The sequence below is a fragment of the Thermobia domestica genome, chromosome 17, assembly GCF_964235325.1.
Source record: "Thermobia domestica chromosome 17, izTheDome1.hap1.1, whole genome shotgun sequence".
Taxonomy (NCBI): Eukaryota; Metazoa; Arthropoda; class Insecta; order Zygentoma; family Lepismatidae; genus Thermobia; species Thermobia domestica.
Genome location: NC_137470.1, coordinates 183,075,975 through 183,098,973, shown reverse-complemented (window position 1 = coordinate 183,098,973; position 22,999 = coordinate 183,075,975). Strand labels below are relative to the sequence as shown.

The window sequence follows — 22,999 nt, the reverse complement described above, 5'->3', positions numbered from 1 at the left end:
AGCCAAAGTCTAGTCTTGTTATAAAGCTTCCGATATATAAGGAATAAAAGGTAAAAGAGGGTAAAATCTGCCCCATAGTGTAACTTTACAAATGATCCAAAATGGTCAAAAGATTGCGATCTTGGCCAATAATTACCTTTTCGGATAAGGGACCACAAAATTTTTAAACGACCCCTAAATCGTAGTTTCGTATTTTTTACTGAATACGCACATCATACTGAGTTAAGTGATAGTTTGAGTCAGGTTACACTATATGTAGTTCTCCAGATATAAGGCGTACAATAAAATTGTTAACTGAAATATGCTGGATTTATAGATTCAATACATATAAACCATTCTATTTTGGTGTAACATGGCATATACGTTTTTTAAGAATAATTTCGAAAATGTAGGTTTGAAATTTAGCAGCGGTTGTATAAATCTCAAGAATAAGCTGGTGAAAAGGAGTAACTCCTTCCAAATTGCAGAATTTCTTATTTAATCCTCCATCTGGTGTAATGTGGATTGTTACACCATCAGGACCATCTAATTTGTCACATTAACAACATATATATACGATAATTTCACTGTAATGGAGTAAAAAAAAAACAGAAAACCAATGAAGCTAATTTAAATTATATAAAACATTGAACAAAAATTATACTAAACTAAATTTGAAGAATAAAATATCTATTACAATGATAAACCACATCTTTTTTTTTTTTTTTTTAAATAGGTTTTTCGTAACAGTTTCCAACTTCAAGTAATTTTAATTTTGTTTACGGGAAATCTTCTTTAAGTAATTTTATTATTTTCATGTAGTTTTATACTTTAACTATCCTTTGGCTAGCTGGATGCTACGCCTCTGGACCCGTGTTTGCTCGGCCTACGGCCTTTTATCTCTTATCATCCTTTTCATCATGAAAGAATTTCGTGCGTTTGTTCTTAAGAGTCTTCATCCCGGCGAAATTAAAATACCGCTAATTTTACAGTAATTATGTGATATCTTCAAATAGATAAAAGATGATCGAAATGTGGAACAAGAGCGCCCTAGACAATATTATTTAACATGAGAAACCGTTATCACGACTCACTTATCTGCTTTCGATTTCGAGCCATTTTGGAAATCGGCATTTATTTTCGCGTTTCTAAACAGCTGAAAACGGAAAGCCACTAGGTGACTTGTGATAACGGCACCTCACGCAAAATAATATTGTCTAGGGCGCTCTTGTTCCATATTTCAATTATCTTTTATCTATTTGAAGATATCACATAATTACTGTAAAATTAGCGGTATTTTAATTTCGCCGGGATGAAGACTCTTAATATTTCCTGAATTCGTTCTGCTGAGGTTTTTGCAACAAGCCACCGCGTTTGCTCGGCCTACGGCCTCGCACTTCTTACACCCATAATTATGCAAAATTTCAAGTTTCTTAGTTTGTTTCAACTACCTAAAGGATACAATTTTGTATCCGAAGAAAAAGACCATTTAAATGCATGTAACATGGGAATTTTTCATCCTCCATGAGACCCCTTAAAAACTAAAAATATTCACGTGTGGGAATTTTACTGTAGGTTAGTCCCAGAAGGCTACAATCACGCCGAATTTAATCATCCTAATCCTGCCGGAAGTGCCTAAACATTTTGGGGTGTAGATGTCTCACATAAATAACTTGGGGAAGATTTTTCAGTTCCCCATAAAACTACTCTAAATTTGGAGATTTTTTTTTTTAATTTCTAGTGCTTTATTTGTGTAACGCTAACGAAAACGTACAAGCATACCGAATTTTAAGTTGTTATTCCAATTCCAAGTACCTAAAATGTGAGATTATAGGCCAAAAAAAATTAAATAACACGGGGAATTTCCTCAAACCCTATTTATATCCCTTAAAATTAAAGCTATTGACTTTTGGCAATTTTTCTGTAGGTTAGTCCCGGAAAGCTACAATCATGCCAAATTTCAACTTTCTACATCTACCGAAAGTACACCCTTTATTTTATGTCAGTTCATGTAGTTTTTTGTATAGTTAGGATTTTAACTTCAAATATATAATTGAAGCAAACTTAATTGTTTCAGTACTCTTTCAGTTCATTACAGTGAAATTGAGAAATACAGTGAAACCTGTCTTTAGCGGAATCGAGTGGGACTTGCAAAAAATTCCGTTAAAGTCAGGTTTCCGCTTAGTGGAGGTAGACCTTTCCTTTCTTCAAAAAAAAAAAAAAATACATGCTTATAAAGGGGCATACTGAGAAAATATATTGCTGTACGTACATTGTTCGATTACAGTACTTCTTTCTTCTACGAATAAATACACAAAAAATTAAAATGAATACAAAATATGCTGTGCACACGTTTTCTTTATTTTTCTAATAGCCAAGCAGGGTTTTCTGTGTACATTGCTGCTTGGCTGCTTGACTTTACGCATACACTATAGCCTGAGAAATTATACTAAATGAATCAGAATCATTTTTTCATAAGGCAAATTTTAGCAGTTCCTTTAAACTTCTGAGAGAATCTTGATATGTATTTATTCTACACTCTTTTTGGAACTCGGTATCGTATTCCTCTTCTTCCTCTATCTCGTTTTCTTCTTTCCGACATTCCGTATGATTCTTGATTAAGTTGCGGGGATTAAGGACAATTTGTGGGGGTGAATATGAGTAGTGGTTGGGGAAGATCAACACTGTCCAGAAATATTTAACAAAAGAACGAACATTTTATCGCAGACAGTGTAATGTATATGTCTCACAGAATGTCTAAACATCTTTTAAACGCTGTAGTCCGGAACTCAGAATTTTCCGTTAAATGTTTATTTTTCTTTCCGTTGTCCGCGTAACACAGTTTCCGCTTAATGAAGGGAGGTTTAAACGTTTTGTTTTCCAAAATTCATGGGACCGTGAAATATTTCCGTTTAAGACAGTTTTCCGTTTAATAAAAGGTCCGTTGAAGACAGGTTTTACTGTATTTTTGTTAATCTAATAGTTTAGTTGCGTTTGATTGTGTCATAAAATTGTTGCTCACGAACCACATCATTAAAATCATAATAATAATAATAATAATAATAATAATAATAATAATAATAATAATAATAATAATAATAATAATAATAATAATAATAATAAAATAGAACTTGATCAGATGCAATTCATAAAAAAAGCATCACTCAGAAGTAGAAAAGCATCAAGCGCCTGCCCTCAAGGATTATACATATCTAGTGAAAAGAGAACTCACTTTGGGAAATTACGAGAACTTACACAATCGGATGCAAGTAATACTACATATTAGATGCTTACTACTGTAGACTATATTGATCTTTGAGAAACAACATTGAGATTATCGTGTAGATGACAGTATAATAGGAAGCTGCAGTGAAAAAAAAAGTTGAGAATTCTTCAAGAGCATTGCCAGGACGAACTTAAAAAGAACGGAGAGATGGAGCGGGAAGAATAAAACTCGTTGTTCCTATATGTAAACGTAAATCCTTTTATCTGTACTTTCTTCTGTTTCTCTAAAAAAAATGAAAAACATCATCTCTCTATGACTTACGATTCCTGGGATATGGTTCCTTAAATCTCCCAAAATTCAAACTTATCTGGCCAATATCTGGAAAAGGGTGGCCAGTTAACCAGTGGTCAGTTGGCCAGTGGCCACCGGTTAATATGTGGATCCAAATTGTTCATTATTCTCTTAGATATTGATCAATACCAATATGAACGCTCTGTGACTTATGGTTCCCGAGCAATAGCTTTTTAAATCTCCCGAAATCGGAACTATTTTTGGCCAATATCTCCGGAACGGTAAGTCATAGAGAGATGATGATGATGAAGTTAATCAATACTTAAGAGGATGGTAAACATTTTGGTACCGATATTAACTGGTGACCACTGACCAAACCAGTGACCAGTTTGACAGTGGCCACCGGTTACTATTTAGGATTAAAGTGTTCACCATCCTCTAAGGTATTGAGCAACACCAATATGATATCTGTATGACTTAGGGGTCTCGGGATATGGCTCCTTAAATCTCCGGAAATCCTTTATTTTTGGCCAATATCTCGGGAACTGTAAGAGTGGCTCGAAAAATGCCATCACTTTCTCAGATAGTTTATCATGCTGTATCGTATGTAGGGCTCAAAATTGAAAAATTTGCAAATAATAGACAGAAGGACAGATAGACAAACACACAAATATAGATAATTCAGTAATGAACATTTTAACTTCGTTGATAATTTTCAAATTCGGTATTTGAATTCGGTCCAAGTGTATATGACACTGAGGATGCTGATCGATTTTGAGTGTGAGTTCTGGCAATGCTGAAACACAGATTAAACAACATATTCAACTATTTGGTATGTTAACTGTGAATCCATATATGTCTGCAAAAAAAAAAAAAAAAAAAAAAAAATCCACAAGAGAAACCTAAAGAGGAAAAAATTGCCGAAGTGAAAGAATTACTACCATGAAAGTTAAATGATGCGGGTATCTAAATACGAGAACTAGAGCAGGTACTTTTCCTGGATGAACGGATAATGCATTTTTTTTCTACTTGCGTCCCGTTTTGTTCAATTCCCGTTGCAGCCGGCCTGGCATAATGCTAGGACGCTCATCTGTGGTACCTGCAGTTCCTGGTTCTGTTCCAGCTCCAGTCAAGTGGGTTCTGTGCAGGCCCGTATCCAGGGGGTCTAGGGGGCCGCCCCCCTAAATTTTTCCTGCCCCCCTAAAATTTTCACGGTACGCTTGCAAATGAACTATAATATGGTGATGAACTATAATAAGGTTGGATCGCCCCCCCCTAACTTCAGTCGCCCCCCTACATTATTAGGCTGGCTACTGGCCTGCCTCTGTGGTGGTCAAATACCGTTTAGATGAGTTCTTCCAACTTCTCTCACTTTCTTCACTCCACCAATTGGTTCATTGCGATGATCACCTTGGAGCATAATTGCAGGAAGCTGTTCTAGGAGAGCGAATAACTTGTTCAGGGATTTAGGCATTTTGCACACTTTGCACACTAAAATTGATAAATGTATTTTCTTTCAGTCTATGAAAACATTTATAGCTCACCATACATTTTAAAATATACGTATTATCATTATATTTCCAGTACGTTACTTTTTTGAAATTGTCCTAACAATGAGTGAAGTTATAATCGCAGGTTACAGGAATTGTACGAATAAGCAATTCATACGAAAATGAACTCTGTTTCTGGAGGCTCATTTGTTTGACTGAGTTTATATGGGCTCATTGGCTTCAAAGAAAAACTTTAACGAAACATAAGGTCAAACTCACCCACTGTTATATAATAGTAATAAATTCGCAAACATGTCCATATAGTTAGGTTAATAAGAGTAAAATCGGGTGGTTAATTTAAGTTTTTTTTTATTACTTTAACATATTGACATGGTTTATCAGAATTATGGCAGTGCGACTTACAATATTGTGATGATAGTACGTCACGTACGCATGTCCGTTACCCCACACTATAACTCTTTCAGTGGTCACGCTTAGCGTAGTCGCTAACGCTCTCGCCTTTGGTGCGAGAAGGGAGCAGTTCCAGGTATGATTTCTAGTTGGGACACTCGGTCGAAAAGATGTAACAGCTTTTTCAGGCCAACCTTCCTGACTAACATTTTTCCTGAGTTTTTCTCATTCAAACCAGGAAAATGCTGACATGGTACCTAACGTAATAGTTCCAGGGCACTTCCTTCCTTCCTTTCCAATTCTGCGGTAACTGTGATTGCCCAGGGACGTCATCCCTCATATGTGTTACGAGCTGACATGACCATAGATGACGAAGGCCCAGAAACCTAATCCCTAATCCTAATCTTGGTAACTATTTGGACGTATTAAGTTAGCTCTGTGGTTGACAAATACCGTGTTCGTGGGTTTTCTCAGGGTTCTCTCGTTTCCTCTCACTACCTCCATTTCACCACTATCACCCATCTCATCATCACAGTCTCTCTTAGCCTCGGGGCATAATAGTGGAACGTTAGACTAAAAAAGAAATCTTGAACGAAAGCGATTTTTGTAGGAGATTGTTCAACCAAGTTCTTTAATGGAGTAAATCTCTTAACATCTTCACGGGTAACGGTGGCTATCCATCTTCCGTTTAAAAACTATAACATTCCGTAGTTTGTATGCAACCTGTACAGTGGCAAAGAAATGTTGGTTGCCTATAATAAAGGATATATAGCTTAGTGGAGTCAATCTGTTAACGGTGGCTTTAACGGTAGTTATCCATACCCTATTTTATACTATTGAAAAAAAGATAGTAAAAGATACGTATAAAGCCACTAAATGTCAGCAAGCATCCTGAAGCGGTTGACATCTACCGGCCGAAATTGAAACTTCTAATGCGTGATCCCCTTTACTGTCTATCAACGTTCATTTTTTTAAATAGTTATCTTTATCATTCTACCTTAGTTGCAAGTATTAAAAACTTTAATAAACATATAACAAATGACCCTTATTAGAGAGCAGGATTCTGTTTCAGTGGTTGGATCCAATTTTGCCTCCCTGCTTGTACACTCTTGTCCTACGTCTCGTCTATTATAGGCTCGGTACGGAGAAGGAGTGTTAAACTTGAACAATTAATTAGTGAGATACTTTTTAAGGGGATGACTATACCCGTACTCTGTCACCTTCATCAACACACCCTAATCATTTGAAACAGAAGAGAGAATTATTAAGCTGGAAAATGTGGTAGAAAGACAACTTTCTTATATTTCCAGAAGCATTATAATTAGGATTACGATATAGATTTCTTTGCTCTCGGCATCTATGGTCATGTTAGCCCTTCACGTATGAGTGATGACGTCCCTCGGTGATCACCTTATCAGAGGAAAGGGAAGGAAGAAAGGATTGGGGAAGGAAAGAAGCGGTCTAGGACCTGTATGTTAGGTACACTGAGAAAAATCTGTTATCCGGTCAGCGGTATGTTGTACAAATATACGGCATCTTTATGTTTACTACAGAAATCAGTACGGAGCATACGTTGTCCATATCCTACATATGTACTGCATTTAGATGTTACATCAGTCTTCTGGATATTAAATACTTATATGCTACATGCGCCCATCTCTATGTGAGATTTTGACCGCCTATATACACTTTTTTTTGTTCGTATGGAAAATATGCTTATTCGGAGCACATAGACCGAAAGTATGTATAAAATATACTTTTTCAGTTATACGTTTGGTGTACGTTAAGTCCAAAAAACTACAGGAGTTGCACATGTAACCTACGTTTTTACGTACGCCACGTATGATTTTTCTCAGTGTACCATGCCGGCATTTGTCTGCTTTGAATGAGGAAAATCCCGGAAAACCACACTCAGGATGGCTGCTCTGAAAATAGTTTTACACTTTGTGACCAAGTATTTCCATCGGAAACCGAACCCGGGACCACTCGCACCAAAGACGTGAGGATTATTGACTACGCTACGTTGGGCCATTATTTTCCGAAATATCACGTTACACTGTGTATGAAAGAACTTTTAAGTTACATCACACGAAACACAAATATCAGTAAGTTTAGGTTCTACATATAGGATGATCATACGTCCTACTTTATCGAGAAGGTTATGTTTTGAAAACAAACAACATTGTTCCATTTTTAAAAATAATATTTTTCCCGACTTTCTATAGAACTCATATCTACAATTTAAATATGAGTCCTAAAATTAAAATATTTTCTTAATCTTTACTGGTGACCATTTTCTCCGAAAAACAAATTCAAGATAAATTTCGAATTTTTCTCAAGGTATGGCAATAGTTTCACACTACAAGCGTCTCAGGTTACGCTACTGAACACCACAAACAATGAACATATTTTGATTTAAATTGTACGACCTAGGAGTTGAGATTTGAAACTCAATTTGTACATCAAATAATTTTATGTGCTTTCAATTACTCATCTTCTGTTTGGTTTGTTCCACTTTCTCTTCTGCGAGCTAATGATGATAGATTTGGTTTCTTTTCTGCCAACGCTCACACCTTAGTGTACACTGTACCCACAGCTGAGCAGTGTTGGCAGGTTCGCTGATTTGTAATTATTGCTTTCTTTACGTAATGTCCATCTGCCCTATATGTCCCCGTCCCTGGTTTATCATATGCGTTGCAATATAACAAAAATTCAGTCTAAATTGTTTGTTATTCTTTTTTCGTCTCTGAAGAAATAAATTTAAAATAGCTGTTCCTAAAGGACTAAAAATAACAAAAATAAGCAATATGTGGATAAAACGATATTAATAATAAAATCAAGATTAGGATCTTCGCGCTAAAACATTATCATTCTCATTTCTTAAATAAAATTATTTTGTTCTTCAGTTATAAGTGAAATATCAACACTATAACAGGTACCGTGTCCATGGGTTTTCTAGAGGTACTCCCATTGCCTCCCCCATTGTCATTTCACCAATTATTCCATCACTATACTCACCGGTTACTATTTGGTACCAAACTATTCATCATCCTCTTAGGTATTGATCAACAAAAATTTCATCTCTCTATAACTTATGGTTCCCGAAATATAGCTCCTTAAATATCTCAAAATCGCAAATTTCTTGACCAATATCTCGGGAACGGTAAGAATGACGCGAAAAATTGCATCAGTTTCTCAGATAATTTTTAATGCTCTATCGAATGGAGGGCTCAAAATTGAAAAAAAATGGCAAATAACAGCCATACACATACACACACACACACACAGAGACAGAGAATTCAGTAACGAACATTTACTGAAGTAATGCTTGAGTTCATTCGTGCTTCATATATTGTAAGACTAAATAGTAACCTCAGGATTGTAACGTTGGTGACATCTTTTGGAGAGCAACGAAAGTTTGTAATACAACTATGAGCCACTAGGCTGCGTTGCTTAAGAGATTTCAAGAGCAATTACAGAACAGTGTCCGAGTATTGTTATTTTCATATCTGTGTATGGAATGTTGATATACATTTGGTATTGTTCTTGTTTCTAAAATAAATACCAAAATAGCGAAATTTATGAGCATCACAAAGGATTTTCGTCCTTCACTTGATTTTTTTTCTAAAAATAAAATAAATTTATAAAACAGCATCAGAAGGACAGTAGAGTAAACCCTGGTCAGCCCGTAAGAGTGTTACAACTTGTCAGTAAAGTGGAAATAAATCTCGGTAAAAAATGAATCAAAGATATTATTATTATTGTTAATAATAATAATAATAATAATAATAATAATAATAATAATAATAATAATAATAATAATAATAATAATAATAATATAAAATAGAGAGTATATTTGTTAAGAAATGTCTGGGAGCCGTAGGTATATGTCTCATATCCCGACCGTCACGAGTAAACGGAGTTTAGGTTCATCTAACTTAAACATAAAAGATCTATAATGTAAGTAACTTAAAAAAAAAAAAGTAAAAAGAGACTAAAGGAACGTCGATTTTCCTTGTTAATATATTCAATTGGAATGTTATTGCATACATTTTAAAGAAGTGTTCAATGATACAGCATTTTAGCCGAGGCTATATGAGACACAGGTCCATATAACATGGGATCTGAGGTACGTAAAACCACATCGGGAATCGAACACAGGTTTTTCACTACTATATATTAGCCATATAGTTACGAGAGAACCCAGGTTATATGTTGAGTTGAGTTGATTTTAGTTTAGCGTCCCCTTTAACCAGCGAGGCTATATGAGACGTGGACCTACTGATTAACGTGGAATCCGAACCACATGAACTCCCGCCGGGAATCAGGTTATATGAAGTGTAAGCTGTAAAAGTAATTTTGTTAACTTTATATTTTTAAAAAAAATCTAGACTAAAGCTGTTAACTTCATCAGTAAAAACTTGATTGGGTAATCAAGATGGGTTGCAGGTTATGCAGTAAGGTTGTATAGAAAAAGAAGGTTGCGGTTCTCATGAAACGAACAGGAAGTGACGATGCTAGTGTTGCATCCTAACTTTGAAATCTCTCAGACCTATATGGTTAACATTCTTATGCCTGGTCAAAGAGTCCAGGTGTAAGCTTATGTACTTCACAAGCCATTTTAAACCATAGGCTTACATTTTATATCAAGTATTGTAAAAATGGCTTCCACAGAGAACAGAGGGCTATTCCATAGGTCAAAATAAAGCGAAAATAGTAGTATTTGCGTCATCCTATTTAACTTTTATCTGATTGACTGATAAACGTCACGTGACCTGATCACGTAGTATGATGTCATAGTGGTCAATGTCCTCTTAATTTTTGCAGTTTAGCTTGGCCTGCCCCCTAAATTTTGGCAAGAGTAGCTTTGCTAGGACCATCCCTTAAATTTTGGAAATTAACAAATTTAGAAATTGCGTAAGGTAGTATAGGAGAAGGGAGTATCTCTGTAAGTTTGGGAAGTCCTGGGTACCCCTGCCAAAACTAAAAGCGCATTGACTCCCATGAGTCATAGCACGTGACGTCCCTCAGGCAATCAGAGAAAAGTTAGTGTGAAGCAAATACTACTAAAATATTATATAACGGAATACTCTCAAGAGCCTCCTTTAGCCACTTATAAGACTCAAAGATTTCACTATTTGCCAACATTTTAGATTAACTTGGAACCATTAGCATTACTCTACTAATCAGTCAAGCAGTTATGTCTATTATTATGCCAACAGGTGGTGCTAGTGTCAAAGTCTATCGACTTTAACGGCCATCTGGGAAGAATCGATGTAACTATTGAAGGATTGGTAGATCTAATCTATGGTTCTTTATCTGCTACGTTGCCACATAGTGTAATTCGCGTCTCCAGACGAGGGCCTGAAAGGTATAAAATTATATATATTTCTCGCTTTAGTTAGACTTGAAGAATAATGCTCTGTAGTCCATGGCACCGTTTTCGGAACACCCAATCCATCGGCAGTGTTGACAAAAAGAATGCCTTAAACAAGCGAAGAAAACAAGAAGGAACAATTTAAAATATTTTAAATGCGAAGATCAGATAACTTAAGATCTTTTTAAAATATATTACTACGGATAGCACAAAGGATGATAAAGATATTCAAAAGAAATTTACATAAAACACAATGACTTTATTTGTATTAAAACTTAATGTGCATAAACAAACAACAAAAATGTATAACATTAACAAAACAATGCAACAACACTAAAAGTTAATATTAATCAGACACGCTTTCTCACGAGGTAGCTACAGACAACGGACTCACACAACAGGATCTGTAAAGAAGAAGAAACGAATAAGTATATCTCGCAGTATCAACACAATAGAACATACGGTTATCTAAAACATTTCCAATAATTAACATGATTCTCCCCATAATTATGAATGTGAGAACTTTCAGTAGTTAGAGGAAGTTTCTTTTTTTTCTTTTCTTTTTTTCTTTTTTTTAAGTTTGTGTGATCCGTGTGTTTGGATGTCCAGAGAGGAGACATCACTTTTGGGGTTGACTGAAATAAATATTAATAAGATGTTAGAAAAATTTAGAAATGGCTATGAAGAATATGGGATGATAATAAATGTTAGATAGACAAAAGCCATGGTGATTGGAACGAAGCGGTCGATATCAAATATAGAAGTAGAAGGGGAGAAAATAGAAGAGGTGGCTTGTTTTCGATACTTGGGTAGCACTATTAGTGGTGATATGAAGTGTGAACGTGAAATAAAAGCAAGGATAGGAATGGCAAAAGAAGCCTTTAGGAAGGAGAAAAGTTTATTTTGGGGGATCTTAAGTAAAGAGTTGAGAAAAAGATACACGAAATGTTTCATGTACTGTTTTTACTGTATTGTATAAGGCAGAAACACGGACATTACACAAAAATGACTATAAATGTCTGGAAACTAGTGAGTGTGAGTGTGGAGAAGAATGATGAAAATTAGCTGGGGCGAGAAGGTGAGAGACGAATGAGAAAGTACTAGAAATGGTGGAGAGAAAGATCTATTTTAGATATGATTAAGAAGAGAAAGAGAAACTGTTTGGGAGATTGACTAAGGAGAAACTTGTATTATGAGGGACGTGATTGATGGTGTGGTGGCAGGAAAGAGAGGGAGGTGGCGAAGAGACTACAATTAATTAACGATATCAAAACAGAGTAATCGTACATGAAGACGAAGAGGCCAGCGGAAAACCGTGGAGCATGGAAACATCTTAGCTGTGACAAGTGACCTGCTAATAATGGCAAAACACCTATGATGATGATTATGATCAAAGTCAAGTGATTTGGGGTTCGACTTGAATTAAGAAGTAGGAAACTCCTAGGTAGAAAGCTTGGAAGAATTGGGTTTGGAACAAATGTTCTTATTATGCGAAACTAGGTTGCACAAGCTACAGTTGATTGACTACTCTCTTCATTTGGTAACAGTCTAACTAGCGTGTCTTGTTCCCACTGTCAAAAAAAAAAAAAAAAAAACTGCAACCACGCATACACATATTTTCCTCATTGTGTACATTCTTGCTTAACCTGGAACATCTAATAATTTACTTCTAGATTAAAATTAAGTCTTCTAAAGTCAAAACAACAAAATAAAGTAAAGAATGGACCAAAATTCCCGAAGGGGTTATAACTATGAATAACCTTTTTTTCCTTTCTCATTAGTTTTCAGTGATATTTCACAGACCCTATGACCAAAAATTGGAAATTGTTTACACTTATGTGAGTTGTACTGTATAATCTTAGATAAGTGTCTGCCATTATGGGCCTCACAAATATGGGGCCCTGTGTAGCGCCTGTTTCATGACAGGAACACTTCTGAACTCACTCCACTTAATTATTTATTTTCTTTGGGGCTATCTGAAGGACAAAGTTATGAGAACAAACAACAAACAATACAGCAGCTGAAGGACAATATTCGTGCAGAAATGCGAGCACTCGGACCACAAGCGTTGACTCGTGGGAATCATGTGCTACACACGATCCGTATCTGTCATTCCCATAATGGCGGACACATACTTAAGACTATTTTCCACACGTAAATATAAACAATCTCCAATCCGTTGTGTTTAGGTCTGTAAAATATAAATAGAAACTAACGGTAAATAAAAAGTTCTTCACAGTTATAGCCCCTTCGAGAATTTTGGTACACCCTGTATTTCGAAGGAAATTGTTGATATGGAAACAAGCTATGAAATACTCTAAGTACTAACTAACACTTTTATTTCTTGTCACATCTCGTTCCTCCTTTCGTTATAACACTAACACGTGATTCTTTTAGGTCCGTTACATAGTCACGCGGAGTCCCGCGTGGCAAGATTGTTCTATTGTTTACTAGCAGCGTTCACCCCGCTTCGCTGCGGTCACCCCGGAACGCAATAAACTTTGTTACTTAGATAATTTTTACTTTTTCGCTTTCAAGTGATATGATAAAAACCATAGAAGATTGCAGTAAATCTTAACATTATATCGCCTGTCATTTATGTTAACCCGCCCCGCTTCGCTGCGGTCATCCCGGTGCTGGCATATTGTAAAAGTGTCTGTAAAAATAAGCAAATCAATTAAAAAATTTTAAACAGGAGATTCAAGCTATTTTCCGCTGTATATCGCCTGTCATTTATGTTAACCCGCCGAGTGACACGGTCATGCGGGTTGCATATAAATACGTTTATTTTTACCTATGATGAACTAATAACAAAGGATTTGTACGTTATGGACACTTGAATGGTCAATTATCTCAAGACACTGGTAATTAAAAATTAAAGTGATATGATAAAAACCATCTAGGGTCCAAATCCTAATAACCCCCCAAAAATGAAAGAAATTGGTTCAGCCGTATTAGCGTGATGAGCGGACAAAGGATTTTGTACGTTCTCTTTTATATATATAGATTATGGGTGCATACATAGTCATGCGGAGGCCTAAACTCGCGGAGCAGCCTCCGCGTGGACCTATCCGATCTCTGTCCTCCGCGAGGCGGATAGGGCCATTGAGCAAATGGGTGCTTACATAGTCAAACGGAACTCCGCGCCGGAACAGCCACTTCTCTAATGTAAAGAGCAAGGTACATAGTAGCAAAACCAAAATGGAGATTGATCCAGAAAGACTCGTTACAGAAGTTGAATTAAGACCATGTTTATGGGATCCCGCTTGCGTAGAATACAAAAATCGTGAGATTCACAATTTTTTCCATCAATTCATCGAACGATCGGACTGACGTGCAAAAATAATTGAAGAACTTTTTCTCATCTTCTCGCAAACCTACATACAGAGTCACAAAAGCTCCCTTCAAACTTCTTTGAGTAACTGAGGGGATGTATAAAAAACTTATTTCTTCAATGGTGGCTATTCAAAATAGTCGCACTAGTAAAAAAATCACATTTTAAAGCTTTAAACTACGACATAAACCTGGCATAATGTCCTAATACTTATATATAATACTTGTTGTGGTGTGACTTCCTGTAGAAACGCAGTATAGTAGTAAGTAATTTAAGAACACACTGACGGAGGTCTGGCTAGATCATTAGATTAAAAAAATATAGAATTTAACTAAGCTTCCCATGAACATGTCATTATACTAAAGAGACGTCACTAAATGTAATGATCAATAATAAAGATGATGTGATATCTATTATCCACCGAGCTTCGAAAATCAATCAAAAATGACAAGTAAATCACCCTTACTAACATTATAGGGATTGAATTATTACTTATTCTGGTATGATACTTTCAGTACATAATAGTCTGTGAGAGGGAGTCAAAGTCAAACAGTTCAAGAGCTGGTACTAAAGAAGAATAGTTTTACCTACACGATCCTCAGTCTTTGTTAATGCCATCCATGGCCGCCTCCGCCACCACTGCCGCCATGACTACTTCCTCCTCCAAAACCACCTCCGTGGCCTCCGCCGCCACTTCCATAGCTACCACCTCCTCCTCCAGACGTGTGTCCACCACTTCCTCCACCAAATCCACCTCCATGACCGCCACTTCCTCCGCCAAATCCGCCTCCTCCATAACTACCGCTACTGAAATCACCACCTCCATGGCTGCTGAAGTCGCCCCCTCCATAACTGTCTCCTCCTCCTCCGTGGCTACTGAAGTCGTCTCCTCCGCTTATGGAGATTCCCCCACTATGACCGCCTCCTCCATATCCACCACCACCACCACCATGTCCACCAAGATCCCCTCCATAATCACCACCTCCGCCTCCCCCTCCTTGGCCATGTTCTACTTTGATGTAAACAGGCACAGGAACTGGCACTTTGACTGGGATCTTCTTGTAGACGGTATGTGTATGGTGAATGGTCTTGATGTGTTGGGGAACATGGATTATCACTTTCTTACTGAAAATGTTACAAAAAATCAACAAATTACTGTTTGAGAAATATTGTTAGATAAACTTTCATTAGAATTAATAATATGTATGTTATGATTGGATATAAATACCTGTAAGTATCTGATTGTACAACACTGTAGGTATTATTGTAATGAACCAACTTCCGAACTGAGACACTGCTTCTCACAACAGCAACAAAGTCAAGTTGTGTCGGGTCTGGACAGAGGGAAGGTGGGTGGCCATTCACACTCACCTGATGGTTTTTGCAGGGTCGTAAAGATTCTTAGGAAGATACTTGAAAAAGTGAATTTTCGAACCCTTCCTAAAAGGTTATTAGAAATAATGGCGAGGTCAGGCTACATGAAGTATACATCACCTTAAAGACATGAGTGTCATAAGCCGGCTTATAGGCTCTGGGCCTCTAAGTGTTGCTGCATTAGAAGTATCGGTTTTAGGTCAACGTTACAAGTGCATATTTATTTTCTTTTGTTAATTAACTTTTTGATTTGGTTTGATTTTAGCGTCCCTTACAGCAGCAAGGCTATATGAGACGTGAACCTATAGTTGAACGTGGTAACCGAACCACATGGGCTTCGGCCAGAAATCAAACAAGGGTCTCCCACGCCAAAGGCGCGTAGCTAACCGCTTAACCACGAGGAAACTCTTAATTAACTTTTTTGTTGCTAGTAATATTCAGAGCACAACGTTCTCAACGTTCAAAATGGAAAATGTCTTCGTAAGATGTTTTCTATGACTTCAGACTGGTTTACAAATTTATCAGCTTACATGTATTCTGTTAGTGATTTTTAAAAAAATGATATGCAAACTATTTTCAAATGTGTTATAGTTCAAATTTACAACATAAATAAATTCCAGTGACTTACTTATCAGAAGCAACATTTCCTAATGAATCCTATATCATACAAAAATGCAGTCACCATCCCAAAATTCAGCTTTATATTCTGCCCCTGTTTACCTAGTTTGCTCATCTCGAGAAAGTTTATATCCCAGAGACTTCCCGAGTAGAAATATATATCGAGCGAACTATATATATTTCCTACTCAAGCTGCATTCGCCACGTGTCATACTTCATAATTGTGTGACATACTGAATCAATGAATTTGAAATATATTTACGTTCTTGTCTAGGTAGGACACCTAAACACAGTACTCAAATTATTTGTCCACTTCGGTTTCTCAAAGAATTTTCAATATATATTTTCGAACCATAGGTGAAGGGATTTACCACCCTCTCCTTCCTCTTCTCCCTTAGGGTTTATATATTACCAGAAAGTCTTTCAAGGTATTTTTTGCCCCTTTGGTGGTAGAGTACGATTATGCAACAATTGAAGCAGAGTTTTACATCTGTTATTAATATGTTACTATACCACTCATCAATATATTAAGTATACACATGACTCAGACACACACTCATTCTGTGGGCTATGAAACCTGATGGTTCAGGTACGTTCACAATAGCTTCCATTGACTTCCGCCATTAGCCAACTGGATCCAGTTTCTACTTTGTATTCCTAATTCTGGGAGATCCATCTTAATGCTGTTCTCACACGTGGGCCTAATGGTCCTAATGGTCGTTTTCCGATTTGATTTGTAGTTAAAACTTTGAAAGCATTCCTACTTTCTTCCACTCTGGCTACATGACCTACCCAGCTGAGCCTCCTGGACTTGATGACCGTAACAATATTTGGTAAACGGTACCCGTTCCTCTTGGGTCCAAATATTCGTCTCAGAATTCTATTCTCAAATACTTTCAGTCTGCGTTTTTCACTCAGACTAAGAGATCATGTTTCGCAGCCATACAACACAACAGGAATAATTATCCTTTTATGTATTTTAAGCTTCAAATTCCTTCACGGAATTCTCAACGATAAAAGATTTTTAACTGAATAATAATGCGAATTTCCTGCTTCCATTCAACATTTGTTTCTTTAGTTTTGGTCAGTGAACAATGATTTCAGATATTTGAAAGTAGGTATACACATGATAGATCATTTATCTTGTTGCAAGTAGGGAAGTTTTAAACTAACAGATGAAAAAAAAAACAACATCGAAGTTGTCTACGATGGAAGTCTCACTAAGGGAAACTGAATACTTAATACTTCATTAGTGAGGTTCCAATATGCTCATGTAAATTGAAATTCCTTCTAGATTCCTCTTTTTTATGGTACCTAGGAGTCACATCTCTTGGCATAGAGCTTTCGTAATATTTCTTACTTATAAATTTATTTATTCAGTGTGCTGATATATAATTTGTGGTGATAAAATTGCTAATGTTTAATAATTATTTAATTAAGAAAATAATACATTATTATTAACACATTATAGTTAATGCAACATACCCTCCTTTGGATCCTGCTCTGCACGTCGCTATGCATCCAAGTATAAGCAAGCACAACCACTGTAAAGAAAGAAATAATGTCATAGTAATATGTGTTTATTTATAGATACACGCTTTATCTTTACAGTAATATTCATGTGTGTTAAAAGAGTGTAATTCCAACCGAATGCTTTGTTACTCACAACTATCCTATATTTTTTTAAGGTATAGTGAAATTTCGGATGTAGTACTGAGTAACTCGTGTTACTTATAGTAACTGAGTGAAGCAAGATTATATTCTTGGATCCAAGTGAATACCAAACATAGAAAAAATCTACATACATGTTAGCAATTACAAGTTAAGTTATTTGTCATAAGCACTTCATCGACTTCTGCAGATTACAGCAAAATAAGTTAAAGCGCATAATCACATTCACTCCTTAACTATAGAAATGTCTTAATGTTCTAGTTTCCGGAGTAATATAGAAAGTCCCATGATATTTAGTACTGGCCGAAGTGCGTCCTAGATAGAAGAAGATTGAGAAACACTACAGTAGGTATAACAAATGAGATGTCACACAAAATAAAAATAGGTTGTTATTCAAAGATTGGTAGATATGGAGGAAAATCGGAGAAGGCTGAGGAAGATGAACACTATGCTTGTCACAAACCAAGGACCCCTTGTATTGGAGGTATGCATTGTACAACTATCAAGGTAATCTTGGTCTTTCGAGAATTATCCTAATCTTCGTAGCTGAAATCTTGTAAGAAAGAAAACACGTAAGTAAGCAGGCCTGCAATCCTGCACAGAGTTTAAGTTTTTGGTATATTGATAACGTTAGTTTGGTCCCAAGTAAAATCAAGAAATTGTGGAGCGGCAGCGCCTTATAAGTGTAGCAATTTCTTCTATTAACATATCCAAGACAATTAGAAATGTCTAACGCTCTCGTATTTGATGTAAGTGGTCCCGGGTTCAATTCCCGGTGGGAACACTTGGTCGAAAAAGTGTTAGAGCTTTCACGGGCCAACCATTCTGGGTTTTCCTCATTTACAGAAGTCCAATTCCGGAATGGTATCTACCTTACGGATTCCAGGCCGTTTCCTTTCTTCCCTTTCATTGGATAATGTGATCGCAGAGGGACGTCATACCTTATACGTGACGGGCCAACATGTCCATAGATGCCGAAAGCCCAGAAATCTAATTCCTAATCTTAGAAATGTCTAAAAAATGTTATTTAGTATGTGATTGGTTTCATCAAATGTCCGATTTTACGTCTGGTTATTTTATTCTGCCTTTATTCAGGCTCGTTCGTTAATTCTGTTTCCTTGCTGTTTACAATTCAATATATGGAAATCCTCGCTAGTCTGCCCGATACCTAAATCTAATAATAAATGTGAAATTATTAATTTTTGGTCCTTCTGCCAAAGTATTAGAACAAGTATTATACAAATGAATTATTGATCATAGCAATAGTCACATAATTTATAACTAACTCGTTAGATTAAGGATGCCAAGTTGACGGAATATATATTGACTTTGAGAATTCCTTCGACAGAGTAAGTCATAAAATACTGTGAAACAATCTAAATCATTATCATTTTTCTTCAGCCCTCACCAAATCTAAGTGAACGTAAGCGCACAGTTGTCTATAAAGAATTTAACTCGGATAAATCTTTTGCGTTATCAAGAGTTCAACAGGGCTCCAACATAGGTCTTTTACTATTTATATTATTTATCAACAATCTTCCACAGTGTGCGAATTGAAAAATTTTCCCAGGGGGGGATGAATTTCACCCATATGCGCACCCAGTCCTCACACACACACACACATATATATCTATATATATACTAACAAGTACAAAACAGTTGAGATGTGAGATCTTTCATAAATTTTCACTCAAGTAATATTTAGGTTAGCCACGCAAAGTAAGAATTGTTCCCTTTTTCTATCTTATCTTTATGCCCATTTAAAAATACTCCAGAGGGGGAAAATGTTATCCTTGCCAGGGATAAAATTTTTCTTCTCCAGGGTGGGAAAGATTTTTGTCAGGGGGGGAAATCCCTGGCATCCCCCCCGCAAATTCGCACCCTGATCTTCCAGATCACATACCTAACAGTGACAAATTATTGTTAGCTGATGATTTCAAAATTTATGCCAAGATAATATCTGTCCATGATTGTCTTGATTTACAACACGACTTAGAGAGTATTGCGAACTGGTGTTCAGTCGTTAAATTTGGAGTAAACATAAACAAATGTAACGTATTATCGTTCAGCTGAAACAAAAATACCCTTAAATATGATTATAAGCTTATTAATACATCTATAAGCAGACCTAAGGCAGTTAAGGATCTAGTTGTTACATTTGACCCGAAATTAACGTTCATTAAACACACCGAAAATGTTATTAATGATGCTTTCAAATTATTAGGATTCATAATTAGAAGTGATAAGGACGTCAGTAATATTGCAATGCCCTTGAAACTGTATTACTCATATTCACTCTCCAAGTTAGAATATGCTGCTGTAATTTGGAACTCTTCGCAATAAAATTATCACCAGCATATTGAAAAAGTTCATCACAATTTCTTAGGTATTTGATATACAAAATAACTGGAATTGTTCCTTCATTTGTAAACCATAGTACACTGGTAGTTTCTTTAGTATTTACTCATTAGAAGGAGGCGTAATATTGCCGATCTGGTATTCGTCCAAAAATTAGTTAAAAATTAATGTGATTGTTCAAATTTTATATCATTATTAAACTTCCATGTTTGTTCAGTTAGAACTAATAATACAGGTCCCATCTACGTATTGTAAAAATCTAGGACCAACATAATGCTGAAGTCATCAATTTAGGTAATATGTTTTGTCTACAACAAATTATATCAGAAACATGACAAAAATTGATATATGCACTATGTCCTGTGAGACACTACAAAAAAGCTCTTGTAAAAATATATTGTAATATTTCATCACTTAATTGGGCATCTGCCTGCTGTGTTGGTAAATAATTAAATGTACAAAATAACAGAAGCGATTATGAGCTGGTAAGACCTGATAGCAATGGTGATCACTCATCTCGACAGCTAACACTATACACTTCAATGCGAGACGAAACAGGCAGAAAAGGCTCAGCGTTGGAATGAGAACAACACAAAGTGCGTTCATACCAGGCACAACGAATAAACACTGTGTTGTCATATTTGCGTGTAGTGGTCTCTAGACAACATTGTTCAGGCACTATCAATACAGGAGATAGCTCACCATGCACACATCACTATAAAATCATGTCTCAGAACCATGAACAGAAAAACTGAAAATTAATGAAAGATTGCAATATACTGTCTCCATGGTAAATTTGAAAATTAATATATTCTCTGGCTGTCAGAATTTATGTTAATCGACGATAAACAGCCTCGTATAATAACCAGATTTTCAGAGTGGTACCTGGCGGTATCTGAAGAAAATGTCAAATCATGAAGTTTAACGTCCTATGATAAGGCCTTTAAACTAAGGGAGACGGATGATTAAGGCAAGTAGATGATGATGGAGGAACTGTTGGAATGTGGGAGGAAACTAGAGAACCCGAGAAAACCCACCGACTCGATGCTGACCACCACAGCTTTACTTCGATTCGAACCAGAGTCCCCAAGCACCACAGGTAAGCGCTCTAACACTGAACCACATTTTTTTTTTAAAAAAAAGTGAATCCATCATACCCCACTGAGCACACGAGTTTATGCGTTTAAAAGGTGGACAGGCACACGAACACAAACTTATCCAGGACAGTTAAAATTATAAAGGCTATCACACTGGGAATCGAAACCGGTACCGCTTACACCAAAAGAGCACGCGCTAGCCACTAGACCAGCGAGGAGGGTTATCATCGCAGTACTATAGTTTGAGAGCTACAAGGAAAAAAGTAGCAAACATTAGATATTAACACAACAAAATTTTCGTAAAATAATGTGTTATTATCGTAAAATCAACTATAAATTTTGAAGTAAAACTATAATTATGTCTTAAAAATAAATTTATGTTGTTTTTAATGAAGCTGACTCATGTGTTAGTATTCAGCTTCGACATATTCGTGCTAAGACCTAGAACAATTCTCGCACCTAAATACTATTTTGAAGATTGTGTCTAGTGAGTTAAGTAATTTGATCTTAAAAAATGTTAAAACTACTTCAGACCAAAAGGATAAAATAGATTGGAAGTGGATAACGATTAAATTTTCAAGATAGAACTGAAAAAAAAAATAATGTCTTTCTGAACTTACCGAGAGTCGAAGCATCATCCTGCTTGTTGTGCTGCAATACACCAGATCCGGAGGAAGACGAAATGAGATGTGTGATGCTAAAATCCTGATCATCTGCTTTTATATACAATTTTTCCACTGGAGATGACCACTGGAGAAAGAGTGAAAGTGCATAAGAGGAGGGGTGGGAGGATAGATAATTACATCTCACCTCACTCATTTCTTTTTCCTGCATCGTTTGTACCTAAGGAGGCCTTTCTCATAAAAAAGTGCTAATGAGCTCCTTTTTATTCATCTGTTTGTTTATTGTCTTTGTTCACCCAGTTTTGTCATCTGCAACCCATGGTTATTGAATCAAAAATAAAATTGTTATATGGAAACAGTATCGAATATCGAACCTGGAGTTTTCACAATCAGACACCAGTACGTTACCACCTGTTTCGGTAGTTGGAACAAGAAGAAAAAAAAAACATTTAAATGCAAGTTCTAGAAGAGGTAAATTCTGTATAAAAAATACGAGAGAAAATTATTAAATTAGTCCTCCTAAGAGGAGAAAACGTCTAATCCAGGCTACTTTATTAAATGTATCTTCTTGAGACTTAATTAACACTATGATGTTTTTTTTAAATAATCTTTCGAGCAACTTAAGAAGAGAAGAAAATAAGCTGGTCGTGAGAGCATCGAAGGGGACACGGTAGCTCAGTGGTAGAGTGCTAACTTCTGGTGCGTGGGGTTCCTGGTTCGATCCTCGATATTGTAAATTTGTCGCCGATAAGATCGTGCACGTGGGTTTTCTCGGGGTACTCCCATTTCACCGATTCTTCCATCATTCACTTTCCTTAATCACCCGTCTTTCTTAGAGTAGACGTTAAATTGATAGAGTTGATGTAATTTTGTGAAAGCAACGAACCTGGAATTTTGAACGAATTTACATTTTCTTAGACCTTGTCATATCCAAAGAAGCATTCACCAAGAAAAGATTAGTCTTAATTGGCAGGCTTATATTGAACTTAGAAAGAAGTTGGTCAAGTGCTATATATGGAGCATTGGACTGAAGTTTTCGGAGACTTAGACATAAAGGAAGTTAGAGAAGAAATTTTTAGAAATGTGGTGTTGGAGAAAAATGGGAAAGATAAAATGAGCACAGAGAGCAACAAACGAAGATATTTCAAAA

General features: G+C 36.2%; 2 protein-coding genes across 2 annotated transcripts in view; both read right to left on the bottom strand.

Annotated features, from left to right (window-relative positions):
* Positions 1-4,970, bottom strand: part of LOC145674265 (uncharacterized) — a 31,662-nt gene extending 26,692 nt beyond the window's left edge. Inside the window, exon 1 of the mRNA XM_081744101.1 lies at positions 4,869-4,970. Within this exon, the coding sequence (XP_081600227.1) occupies positions 4,869-4,970 (102 nt within the window). The remainder of the gene's footprint in view (positions 1-4,868) is intronic.
* A 6,067-nt stretch (positions 4,971-11,037) lies between these two features.
* LOC145673849 (uncharacterized) lies at positions 11,038-21,927 on the bottom strand. Its single transcript, XM_081743622.1, has 4 exons — positions 21,847-21,927; positions 17,586-17,644; positions 14,700-15,233; positions 11,038-11,178 (listed from the first exon to the last, which is right to left on the bottom strand). The coding sequence occupies exons 1-3, from the start codon at positions 21,862-21,864 to the stop codon at positions 14,717-14,719; spliced, it is 594 nt and encodes a 197-aa protein (XP_081599748.1). The 5' UTR covers positions 21,865-21,927; the 3' UTR covers positions 11,038-11,178; positions 14,700-14,716.
* Between the last annotated feature and the right edge of the window lie 1,072 nt (positions 21,928-22,999).

What these genes read in the sequence shown, in the direction of transcription:
- LOC145673849 (XM_081743622.1), bottom strand. An exon ending in AGAGCAGGATCCAAAGGAGG is followed by an intron (nt 15,234 to 17,585) that starts GTATGTTGCATT and finishes TAACATTTTCAG; the next exon opens with TAAGAAAGTGATAATCCATG.